General features: G+C 48.7%; 1 protein-coding gene across 1 annotated transcript; it reads left to right on the forward strand.

The window, feature by feature from the left end:
- The first annotated feature begins 10,089 nt into the window (after positions 1–10,089).
- RASL11A (RAS like family 11 member A) lies at positions 10,090–12,592 on the forward strand. Its single transcript, XM_055426838.2, has 4 exons — positions 10,090–10,329; positions 10,701–10,757; positions 10,862–10,941; positions 11,922–12,592. The coding sequence occupies exons 1-4, from the start codon at positions 10,221–10,223 to the stop codon at positions 12,393–12,395; spliced, it is 720 nt and encodes a 239-aa protein (XP_055282813.1). The 5' UTR covers positions 10,090–10,220; the 3' UTR covers positions 12,396–12,592.
- The last annotated feature ends 524 nt before the right edge of the window (positions 12,593–13,116 follow it).

The following is a 13,116-nucleotide window of genomic DNA, read 5'->3' on the forward strand; positions in this document are numbered from 1 at the left end:
GGTATTTTTAATTGGATGTGGTAAACGTCCAGTAGGGGCTTGATCCCATCCCACTCCCCTGCCTTCAGTATTCTGTGGTAATACCTGTAGCAAGCTTGTTTAAAGGGTGTTCTCTCCCCACTTAGAGACAAGAACCTGTGTATAATGTTAGTAAATGCTGTGAATGAGTGAAAACCTGGAATTGGTGGCCTTCGGTTTTATCTGGGGTGGCGGGATGGCCGTAGGTCTGCTTTGGAGTCCAGCAAACCTGGCACTGAGTCTTGGAGTGTGGTTGGTTATTAATTGCCCTTAAAGATACGCACTTAGTGCTGGAGGGTTATGTTTAAACATGACTGTTGGGCAAAAGAAATTGTTTACCACCACTGCAGAAAAGGAAAACCTTAATGAATTGTATCTGTTGGCATTCCTGTTCTGTGTTTTTCAAGGTAAGTTGATGGTACCACTTATGCACCAGTTGAAGTCACTTTGCCTCTTTGAAAATTTTATTTTATGAATGTCCTTCACAGCCACTTCATTCCTGCCTTTTTAGTCTCACTTTTCTCCATTTCTTGAAGCTACTGTTAGAGTAGCTTCAGGACTTCACATTTACTGATCCTCTTATAATGCATCCTGTTTAACCTGTGTCGCTTCTGCTGCCTTTGCAAAGAGGAATGAAAGAGCTCCCCCTCCTTCAGGGTCGTTGTGGAGATTTGATTGGAAACCATGTAAAACACACAACATGGTGTCAAACTGTTTGCTGACAGACAACATCATGATCTGCTGAGTTTGCATCCAAGGCAGGAATATTAAAACAGCTGTCTGTAACTCTGAGCTGTAACTAGTCCAGGTCCTACTGAATAGTTATTTTCCTACATGATGGCTCTATTAGGAAAATTCGTTCATTGCCCCAGTTCTGCACGTACACTTGTCTTGGCCCAAAACACTCATACTTGACTTTCTTCATTTCATGGAATTTCTGCTTGTCCTTCATTTACCTTGAATCATAGTTGAACCATCCCTGATAAAAGCATGTTAAGGAATGGTATTAAAGTGCTTGCAGTTGGAGGTGGCATCTGGTTTAGGTTGATGGAATGAAATCTGCCCTCCCACCCCCCCCCCAAAAAAAAACGTTTCCCAAGATCCCAAGACGTGTTCGATCCCTGGGTTGGAAAGATCCTGTGGAGAAGGGAAAAGCTACCCACTTAAGTTTTCTGGCTTGGAGAATTCCATGGACTGCATAGTTCATGGCGTTGCAAAGAGACACTGCTGAGCGACTTTCTTTCATTTTCTTTACCCACTGAGCCATCAGGGAAGCCCAAGAATACTGGAATGGGTAACCTATCCCTTCTCCACAGGATCTTTCCAACCCAGGAACCAGGATCTCCTGCATTGCAGGTAGATTCTTTACCAATTGAGCTATGAGGGAAGCCCCTGGCACATAAATCCTTGATAAATGCTTGGTTGAGAAAAGCACTGCCTTTTTTTTTTTTTAAAGTAGACATCTACTTTAGGTGGTTTTATTTTTCTGTGGACTTTATATAAACTACAGGGAAATAAAACCACTTAAAGTAGATGTCTACTCGTTTTGTTTTAAAAGGCAGTGCTTTTCTCATTCAAGAGCATTTATTGACTACAGTGACTGTTTTAAACTACAGTGTTTCTGAATTTTGAGGGCTAACCAACCACGTTGCTCAGTAATTGGGGTTATTTAATATTTCATGTAATGTGGAAACATCAAGATACTTCAAACCTTTGTTCATTTTCCAGCAAGTCATGTTAACCTTGTTTTGTGTTGCTCCTGTAAGATGAGGATCGTCTGCAAGTCCGACAGATTGGAGCAAAGGATTTTCTAGAAGTCCTTTGTGCGCTTTGAGTCTGATTCCACATTTAACTCACTAAATGCAGTGTAATTTGACTTGTCAAAAAGGAAATGGAGGAGCGTAGGACACCTCAGTGCTGAAGGGCTGCTGAGGCTAGACCAGAGAACGGGCTGCAGATGGGACTGGCCACGTGGAAGGGAGGTCACCAGGAAATGGGAACTCCTCCGGTGTTCAGCAGTTTTGTAAATTGCTGTCAATGGTGAGACTGAATCTGCGTCCTCAGGCACTACTGAGTTTCAGACGCTTGACTGATTTTGATGGCTTTCCTAAAGGGGTGTACGGGTCTGCACTGTGTGCGTGAGTGAGGATGCTTGTCTTTGCAGTCTCCCCAGCTGTTGCTGATTTGTTGCTGCTGAGTCGCTCAGTCGTGTCAGACTCTGTGACCCCGTGGACTGTAGCCTGCCAGGCTCCTCTGTCCACAGGGATTCTCCAGGCCAGAATACTGGACTGGGTTGCCATTTCCTTCTCCGGGGGATCTTTGTGACCCAGGGATCGAACCCAGGTCTCCAGCATTGCAGGCAGATTCTTTACCATCTGAGCCACCAGGGAAGCGCCGTTATAATTTAGTCCTTGCTAATCTGGTGGGAACATTACTGAATTTGGCTTTCGTTAGCTTCTGGATCACTTACCTGGTTTCCTTTTGCCTCCACTGCCATCTCTGCTGGACCTTTATTCTCACATTCAAAGCCCTGTATCATCGGGCCTCTACCTGCCTTTCTGACCTCATCTTGTACCACTTCCAGCCAAAGTCAGATTCAGTAAGTTAGGAGATGGGACTATCACCTCCGCTAATTTACCCTTAAGGAAGTTACAACCTAGGAGAAGGAGTCCAATCAGAAATCCTATTTAAGGCAAGGCAAAATAAGGCTTTGAGAGATTAACAATTACAGAGTCCTTGTTTTCACCAATTATTCTTGGTTTCTCTTGTTTGCTTGACCCTTTCCACTACTGATGTCTTCATTTCAGCTTATGGACCACTGAGAGCCAGCAGTTGATTCAGCTCCTGTGTCTCATTTCTTTTGTAGCTTTAATTCCCAGTCTCCCACTCAAACCTGGCTTCCGCCCACACCACTCTAATGAAACTACTCCTGCTGCTACTGCTAAGTCACTTCAGTTGTGTCCAACTCTGTGTGACCCCATAGACGGAAGCCCACCAGGCTCCCCTTTCCCTGGGATTCTCCAGGCAAGAACACTGGAGTGGGTTGCCATTTCCTTCTCCAATATGTAAAAGTGAAGCCGCTCAGTCATGTCCGACCATTAGCAACCCCATGGACTGCAGCCTACCAGGCTCCTCCATCCATGGGATTTTCTAGGCAAGAGTACTGGAGTGGCTTACCATTGCCTTCTCTGGAAACTACTCCTACAGGTCACCAAATACCTGCTCATTAAATCTGGAGACTTTTCCAATTTGGCTTCATGTCCCTAGTATTTGCCAGAGCCAGGAAATTTTTTTCCTTTCGAAGGCTTCGGCCATCATGCATGTGTGTGTCTCCTGCATTGGCAGGTAGGTTCTTTACCACTATGCCACCTGGAAAGGCCCTTCTGCAATCATCCTTTCACCAAGTTCACTGCCTGTCTAACTCCCTTGGCCATTTTATTTTGGATCTTCTTGAGGTTCCACCTCTGTCCCTCCTAAGTTCTTTCTAGGAGCAGTGGTTCTTCAAGTATGGTGCCCCAGAGGCAGCATACACATCTAGGAACTTGTTAAAAATGCAGACCTACCCTAGAGCTACTGAATCGGAAATTCTGGGGGTGGGGCCTGGCACTTTAAACAAGCTCTCTGGATGATTGAGAAGCATTCTCAAATGTGAGATCTGCTAGATTTATCTTTAGCCATCCCTAATAAACTTGAAAAGGTCAGTTTTCATTCCAATCCCAAAGAAAGACAATGCCAAAGAATGCTCAAACTACCACTCAATTGCAGTCATCTCACATGCTAGTAAAGTAATGCTCAAAATTCTCCAAGCCAGGCTTCAGCAATACATGAACCGTGAACGTCCAGATGTTCAAGCTGGTTTTAGAAAAGGCAGAGGAACCAGAGATCAAATTGCCAACATCCATTGGATCATGGAAAAAGCAAGAGAGTTCCAGAAAACCATCTACTTCTGCTTTATTGACTATGCCAAAGCCTTTGTGTGGATCACAATAAACTGGAAAATTCTGAAAGAGATGGGAATACCAGACCACCTGACCTGCCTCCTGAGAAATCTGTATGCAGGTCAGGAAGCAACAGTTAGAACTGGACATGGAACAACAGACTGGTTTCAAATAGGAAAAGGAGTATGTCAAGGCTGTATATTGTCACCCTGCTTATTTAACTTATATGCAGAGTACAGTATGAGAAATGCTGGGCTGGAAGAAGCACAAACTGGAATCAAGATTGCTGGGAGAAATATCAATAACCTCAGATGACACCACCCTTATGGCAGAAAGTGAAGAGCAACTAAAAAGCCTCTTGATGAAAGAGGAGAGGGGAAAGTTGGCTTAAAGCTCAACATTCAGAAAACTAAGGTCATGGCATCTGGTCCCATCATTTCATGGGAAATAGATGGGAAAACAGTGGAAACAGTGTCAGACTTTATTTTTCTGGGCTCCAAAATCACTGCAGATGCTGATTGCAGCCATGAAATTAAAAGACCCTTACTCCTTGCAAGGAAAGTTATGACCAACCTAGATAGCATATTAAAAAGCAGAGACATTACTTTGCCAACCAAGGTCCATCTAGTCAAGGCTATGGATGTGAGAGTTGGACTGTGAAGAAAGCTGATTGCCGAAGAATTGATGCTTTTGAACTGTGGTGCTGGAGAGGACTCTTGAGAGCCCCTTGGACTGCAAGGAGATCCAACCAGTCCATTCTAAAGGAGATTAGTCCTGGGTGTTGGAAGGACTGATGCTAAAGCTGAAACTCCAATACTTTGGCCACCTCAGGCGAAGAGTTGACTCACTGGAAAAGACCCTGATGCTGGGAGGGATTGGGGGCATGAGGAGAAGGGGACGACAGAGGATGAGATGGCTAGATGGCATCACCAACTCGATGGACATGAGTTTGAGTAAACTCCGGGAGTTGGTGATGGACAGGGAGGCCTGGCGTGCTGCGATTCATGGGATCGCAAAGAGTCAGACACGACTGAGCAACTGAAATGAACTGAACTGAATAAACTTGAGACTCAATTTCAGAGCTCACTTTCTCTGAAGCTCTTCATCTGTATTTCCAACTCTCTTGCACATCTCTCGTTTAGTGCAACTATTTTACAGATGAGCTTGGAAGGTTTGATTAGTGGAGATGAATTAAATTGAAACCCTTGAGCTTTGTGTGTGCTGATAAAATTATGTGCCTGCCTTGAAATGCAGGTCCTTTAATGAGTAACCATCACAAAGTATGCATTTATAAATGAATCCCTTACTGTACAATTCCTTTTTTTTCCACGCATACCAATGAGAATGAAAAAAAATATTCTAGGTATAAAACATTTCACCCTGTTCTTATTAAGAGCCACAATCGTGATTGAGGCTGTGTGGCTTCTTGGACTTTCTCTTCTGATCTAGCCAGGTATCACTGAAGGCCTTATGTTCGTGTTCAGCTGAACCCAATCTGAAGGATTGAGTAAACTATATCTCTGAAATTTCCTTCTAAATGTTTGGCAAAACAAAAAAAACCTCAGTTTCATATCTCTTCTATATTCCCATTAGTGTAGATTTGCATTTTTCTCTGTACTAGGATAGGAAAGATTCTAAAATATAAACAATTGCTAAAATTTAGCAATAAGCATCACTATAATATAACAGGTTTATCTTATCTTTTTGAGTACAGGAGAATTCTGAGCTGAATTTGATTTGTTTGGAATATGAGCGTTTATAGCATATTCATCCCAGCCCCATTTTAAAGGAAAAAATTGGTATTGTTCAAGCAAGAAATTTTCATAGAATCTTAGGCAGATTGCTTGGTTATGAAAAGATTAAGGCAGCAACTGCAGCTATTATGCTGAACTGGAGAATGTACAGAGGCGTGAACAACCATCCAAGACTCTACTGTGGGTCTTTTCAAACATTAGGAGCCATGTGGTGAGGAGCCACGGATGGGCCATCTCTCAGAGTCATGCATAAAAAAGGCACAGAGAATCCTCACAGAACTTTCCCAGCAAGAGTGCAGTTTATGGAAATCATTTGGGTTAGAAAAGGGATGCCACGGGGTACTCTTTGCTGTCTATCAAATGAGATGATGGCTTAGCTCAAGGGGAGATGTGATTGTGTCTGCTCCTGAGAAAGAACAAGTGTTCCGATTAATTTCTCACAGGAGATGAGTAAGCAAACAGCTTGAAGATGCTTGAGAGCAGAGACGTCTCCTTTGCATACTCACAGCTCTGGCACTTGCATGTACTAGGGGCCGCCTTCTCAGGGACAGGTCAGGGGTGTCCAGGAGCCCCCAGATGAAGCCACAGTATGGCCTTCACTACCATCCACAGTCTGCTCCCCAACCTTTGGGATCGTTTTATTGTTGTTCAATTGCTAAGTCGACACGACACGACATGTCACGACATGACACAACATGACACAACATGACACAACATGACACAACTCTTTGCGACCCATGGACTGTGGCACCCCAGGCTTCCCTGTTCTTCACTGTGTCCCAGAGTTTGCTGAGATTCACGTCCATTGAGTCGGTGATGCCATCCAACCATCTCATCCTCTGTTGCCCCAGTCTCTCCTCTTGCCGCCGATCTTTCCCAGCATCAGGGTCTACTGCGTCTAATCTGAGACTTTGTGCCACACACGGCCTGCCTTCCTGGTTTTGCTCATGCTGCTCCCCCAGCTAGATAAGACCTGTCTCTGCCTTTTGTGTTTCCATCCACCCAGTATGCCCGAGACCAGTCTTTTCTCCCTGTAGCTTTCCCTGATAACCGATCCCCACCTCATATTTCTAACATAATGTCAAAGTATGCAGCATTATAAACCAGCGTCTTGTGTACACTGCGAAGCGATCGCCGCCCAAGCTACAGTTAACCATCCATCAGCATATAGGTGGCCCCCTTCACTCGTTTCGCCTCCCTTCCAACCTTCCCCTCCGGTAACCACCAGTCTTGCTCTCCATATCCATGAGTTTGTTTTTAAGTATAGCTGACTTATATTAAGTGCACAGCATAGTGTTTCAATACTTTTATAGATTATACTCCATTAAAAGTTATTAAAGGGACTTCCCTGGCCATCCTGTTGGTTAAGACTCCACGCTTCCACTGCAGGGGGTGTGGGTTTGATCCCTGATCAGGGAACTAGATCCCACATGTCTCTCAGCGTGGCCAAAAAGTTAAAAAAAAATTTTTTTTTACACATTTCACAGGATTAAAGGAGAATTAAGATAATTGAGAATTTTTTTGTAAACTCAAGAATAATGTATAAATGATAATTTGATAATTATTTTAATTAACTTCACAATGGGGATGTCTGTGAAGGCAGGTAAGAGTGTCTTACACATTGTTGTCCTCTTGGTAAATGTTTGATAATAGAAAGCTGTTCTCTGTGTTCTGTGCCAGCGCTTAGCAGCTTTGCTGAGAGTAGATTTCAATCATTTGATGGCTGAACTGAAATAAAGTAGGGAGTGGGTAGAGGGCAGAGCCTAATTTTTATACTGGGGAATTTAGGATACACAGGAGGTAGCTGATATTTGGTGATGGTGCCGGAAGAGATGTTCTTGAAGTCCAGGAGGACCCCTGGCAAAGTTTTGTTTAGGGCTGGAAATCAAGCTCCTGCGGCTGGTGAAGGTTAATAGCGTCCGGAACCTGCTATTTGCGTGTTACAAAATCTACTCTTCACACTTCTAAACACCCACGGATCTGTATATTCATATCTGTGCCTACACACTTCTATTATCTTTTTAAAACCACTTCAGGATGCCTGTGTTATGTTGCTTGCACCGCCATATTACATAACTCTGGACACAAAGAAATTCAAACGAAATAGAAGACAAGCAACTACAGTTTAGGCAAGGCTATTTATAATTCTACCGTTCAGGTACACATCTGCATTGAAAGGTCATGGGTGATCTCGTGTGTTTGTAAATGCAAAGAGCTTTCCAAGGAAATGGAGTAACATCGCAAGCTCTCTGAGCAAAGGTAAGTACAGACAGAATGTAACTGCCGCTGGGCAGAGAACAGTCAGGAATCTTCCCTATGGGGCGACCTGAACCTACAAGATCCTATATACACCACAGAGAAGGTAAGGAAGTCAGGTGAGGAGACACGACCACGATTCAGCCAAGAAAGGGGCCCTTGTAAGTTCTACATTTCAGCCTCAGGAGAGTGAAGGGTGTGTGGACAGAGCCCATGAGTGCCGCTCAGCACGTGTCCCCTCATCCATCGCTGGCTCCCAGCATAGCAGCAGTGTGTGTCACCTCCAGGGGAGCTGACTCGAGCTAGTCCTGGTCTTCTCTGCCGGGCATCGGAAACACTCATTCCCAGCTTCTCAGTTCCGGCCACCGGGCCGTCAGAGAGCCTCCTGGGTTCTTCCGAGAATTACTTTATTTCATAATAAAAAGAGACAGAGGGGCCCCTCCTTCCCTTCTGGCTTGGATGAGTACTTGATGTTTGGTGAAGCAGGAGCCATTCTGCGCTCAAGAAGCAGAGGCCAAGAGAACCCGAGAGGCAACAGCCCAGGTCCCTGCCACTGAACCCGGTGATTTCAAGGTGGTTCTGTAAGAAGTCACCACCATCTTTGTGGGACTTTTCCCCGGTCAGGGAAGGAGGGACTGGGCTTCACGTCTCTCCAGTCAGACTGAGGCTGCACAGAAAGGGACTGCCTTGTGCAGAGCCAAAAGCCAGTTCAGCTGACGTAAGGCAGTCCCTCTCAGGGTGTTTCTTGGGACACTTTCTCCTGAGAGCAAGTTAATCTCAAAACCAGGGTTTGGGGATGAGGTTACACATGTGACTTCTATCTTCACCAGTTTACACAGTGACGACCCTATTCATTCAGAAAGTCAGTCAGTGAACTGACATTTATTAATGGCCTCCTAAGATTGGAGAAGGAAATGGCAACCCACTCCAGTGTTCTTGCCTGGAGAATCCTAGGGATGGGGAGCCTGGTGGGCTGCCGTCTACGGGGTCGCACAGAGTCAGACACGACTGATGCGACTTAGCAAGATACCACTATGAGCTGGGCACCCAAGACCAAGCTAGAAGCCCTGCATTCTGGGAGACAGACATGAAATAAACACTCCACCAGGCAGTAATGACAGCTGGGGGTCAGTGCTGCCAAGGGTGTCCTGAGAGTGCATCACTGGGGTGCAAGGAGGCTGGGGATGACAGAGATCAGAGGAAGCGAACCCAGGGGGAGGGGGAGGGAAACAGTCCACTCCCAGATTCTTCAGGCAAGAAGCCAGGCGAGCATGAGGCAGGGAGCAGAAGAGACCCCAGGAGACTGAGGCAGAAGAAAGGCGGGAACTTGGCGATTAACCCATGTGGGTGTGAGAGGGGTCAGAGTCAAGGCCTTTCAAGGGTGGGAACTGAGAGCCAGGCTGTTTAGCCTGGCCACTGAGGGCTTGGAAACCCAAGACAGGCCCGCTTTTGCTTTTGTGTCCTCTTCCTCCCCCTTCCACGCCTACCCTAAACTCCACTTGACACCTAGACATAAACACTTGGAAAACGAAGAGAACGAGTGACTCAGGTCCTAGGACGGGATCTGATGGAGTCAGATCTCCGGAGTCAGAGCTCTCAGTGGATGGACGCTGATTGAGTGTCGCTAACGAGTCAATTCCGCCGGCGTCAGCAGCCAGGCTGGGTTTGGAGCCTGAGCTGTGAACGACAGCTTCCCCCAAGGGGCCTTCACAAATCTGGAGCGAGGTCACACTGACCGCGCCTCCCTTCCACTGACAGTCGGGGCACTTCTTAATACTTCTTAAAACATGCCGCCCCTCAGCATGTTTCAACGATACAAATGGCAACATTGGACAGGAGCTTATCCTTCCCATTGATACGGAAACATCAGGCCGATCGCCTGTTTCCTCTTCTTTTCGTCCCCCCGCTCGTAACTCTGATCTCAGATTCACCCACTGGTCCAGAGACCGAGGGCTCGCCTCTGCGGGATGCAGGGGCCCCCCAGGCAACGCGGGCGCAGTGGAGGCGGGGTCTCCAGGGCCCGGGGGCCGGCGCGGAGCGTCAGGCTGCAGCGCGGTGGCGACGGTCTCCCGGGCCCTCCGGCTCCGCCCCCTGCCCGCCGCTGCGGGAAGGGGCGGGAAGAGGAGGCGGCTGCAGCGCCCCCAGCGCGCCCAGCCCTTTAAAAGCCGCGGGCCTGGCCAGCCGCGCCGGCCACCGCGGTCCCCGCGCACCGGTGTCCCCGCGCTCCAGCGCGCGCTCCGTGTGGCCGCCCACCATGTCCGGGCACTTTCTCCTCGCGCCCATCCCCGAGTCCTCCTCCGACTACCTCCTGCCCAAGGACATCAAACTGGCCGTGCTGGGCGCCGGCCGCGTGGGCAAGAGCGGTGAGTGCCCCGGGAACAAGGGGGGCTCTCCGCGGGGCGGGGGAGGGCAGGGGAGACCCGCTCGTGTCCGCACGCGTGCTGGCCTGCCGCCCGCCCCGCTCGCCCGGCCTCCTGCGGCTTCCCCCGGAGCATCCACGCCCGGGCCCTAGCCAGTGGGAACCTGTGTGGTGCCCGGTGCGGCGGTAGCACACCCACGGCCTCACCCGCCTCAGAACTTGCGGAGGCCACGGCCGCGCCCTGGGCGCTGCGGAGCCTTGAGGATGCGCGCGGTAACCGCGGCTCCGCGGCCGGTCACGCCCTCTTTCCCGAGCCGATCGGCTTTGGAAGTCTCGTCCTAGTCCTGCAGCTAAATTTTCCTCTTTCCTTTTCAGCGATGATCGTGCGCTTCCTGACCAAGAGATTCATCGGCGATTATGAGCCGAATACAGGTTAGATTCCTTTCGCGCTGTTGGGGCTGCGTGCTTGGATTTTTGTTTTTTTGTTTTTTTCCTGAGTGTGAGAATTTAAAACCCAAGTCTCCTTAATCCTCCAGGCAAGTTGTATTCGCGGCTTGTGTACGTGGAGGGAGACCAGGTCTCCCTGCAGATCCAGGACACCCCCGGGGGCATCCAGGTAAGGACTGCGGGGAGCCGGCGGCCCACGCGCTTGCGGACGCCGGAGTCAGGTGTCTAAGCGAGCCGATTGTGCACTGAGATGCAGGGGCCTTCCCAGGTGGCGCTAGTGGTAAAGAATCCGCCTGCCATGGCAGGAGATGCAGGGGTGGGCCGTCCCCAGGGGGTCCCAGTCGTTGGAGTGTTAGAAACCGGCCAAGATAGGGAGAGGGGGCAGGGAGAGGAGGTCGTTAGAGGCCGCCCCCTCCTGTCGACCGCCTCGGAAACGGGGAGTCAGGCTTACCTTCTCTCTGCAGCAGCAGCCCGGGCATCACTGGTTACAGGGATCCCAGGAATTCCGTAAGAGCTCAGCCTTGGAGCCTGAACAAAACTATGGGGTGGGACTCTGGAGAGGGTCTTCTCTCCAGGAGGACCCCCGAAGCGCTCCAGTTTCTAGCTGTTTCTGCAGTACTTGCATTCAGATAACCCCTGGCCAAGCTGTCAGGAATGTAACTTGATTAACAAGTTACTAATTGCTCTCTGTTCTAGGGAGGGAAGGTCTGAAAGAAGGAATTTGTTTCTGTAACATTCTCAAGAAGGACATGCTAAAAATATTTTTATGGGTTTGGGAATAAGTATTTATCTTGGCTTATGCTCAAAGTTTTGTTTGTTCGAAGTTAGTTCCCTAAAAATTGCGCCATCCTGAGTTGAAAGTTCTCACTGAAGTCCTTCTTCAGTCAGACCTCCAGGGTTCATCACAGACAACCTGCCAAGCTTAAAAGTGATGCATGGGTAACAGCTCAGAAAATAACCCAGGCCGGGACCCTGCCTGAGGATCGGGTCTTTCCATGTTAAAAGCCTCCTGCAGAAGCCGGGTAGCATCTGAAAGCTATATTTAGTGATTTCTCTTTCCAATGTTTTTTCCCAAGGGTGGCTTTGATGTTCTCTCGGTGCCTTCCCACCGAGGCCTTCCTTGATCCGGGCTCTTTTTGCTCTTTTCAGGTCCAGGACAGCCTCACGCAGGCGGGTGACCCTTTGTCCAAGTGCGTGCAGTGGGCAGAGGGCTTCCTGTTGGTCTATTCCATCACCGACTATGACAGCTACCTGGCCATCCGCCCCTTGCACCAGCACATCCGGAAGGTCCACCCCGACTCCAGAGCCCCCGTCGTCATCGTGGGCAACAAGGGGGACCTGCTGCATGCCCGGCAGGTGCAGACCCGAGAGGGCGTCCAGCTGGCCAACGAGCTGGGCAGCCTGTTCCTGGAAGTTTCCACCAGCGAGAACTACGAAGATGTATGTGATGCGTTCCAGCATCTGTGCAGAGAAGTAAGCAAGCTGCACAACCTGGGGGCAGAGAGGAGGAGGGCGTCGGTCGTCCCGCGGCCTCGCTCTCCCAACATGCAGGACCTCAAGAGGCGCTTCAAGCAGGCTCTGTCCTCCAAGGCCAAGGCCCCCCCTGCCCCCGCCCTGGGGTAGACGCAGCACCGCCGCTGCTTTTAGCCCCTGCATTCGTGCTGCTGAGAAGACTGCGGGGGGTGGGTCCCCCTTTTTAATCAGACACTCAGAGTTTATTTTTATACAGACTGTTGGTTTTCAAGTGTATATGTATTTCTGAAAATTCAAACAGTGATTGTCTAGAAGTTGGATAAAGATTGTTGTTTTGTTTTTTTTTTTAATAAAAGGTTTTTAAAAAACTAGCGGCTAGCCACTTTTCCATTAAAGGCAAATGGTAACCTTGCTCCTTGTTTTTAAATGTCTTTTTATAGAAATCATACTTGCACCAGAGCCCAGAACTGCTCTGAGCTTGCCCTGGGTCTGAACTCTGATTGGTGGCTTCCGCAGTGTGGGGTTGGTTTAGAAGGAATCTGTGGGAGAAAGAAGAGTCTGTGGAGGAGGAATGGGATTTGGATAGCTGCAGGATGGCTCAGCTGGGAAAGAACCTGCCTGCCAATGCAGGAGATGCAAAAGACTCGAGTTCAATTCCTGGATCAGGAAGATCCCCTGGAGAAGGAAATGGCAACCCACTCCAGTATTCTTGCCTGGAGAATCCCATGGACAGAGGGGCCTGGTGGGCTACAGACTATGGGTTCACAAAGAGTTGGGCTTGACTGAGCCTGTGCTCCCACACACATCTTTAATTCGGGCACTTTTCCCCAGGCATGAAATTGACACCAGGTAATTTTCAAGGGGAGAGGTT

This window comes from Moschus berezovskii, chromosome 13, assembly GCF_049115385.1.
Source record: "Moschus berezovskii isolate FMDL1 chromosome 13, NW_MosBer_1.0, whole genome shotgun sequence".
Classification (NCBI taxonomy): Eukaryota; Metazoa; Chordata; class Mammalia; order Artiodactyla; family Moschidae; genus Moschus; species Moschus berezovskii.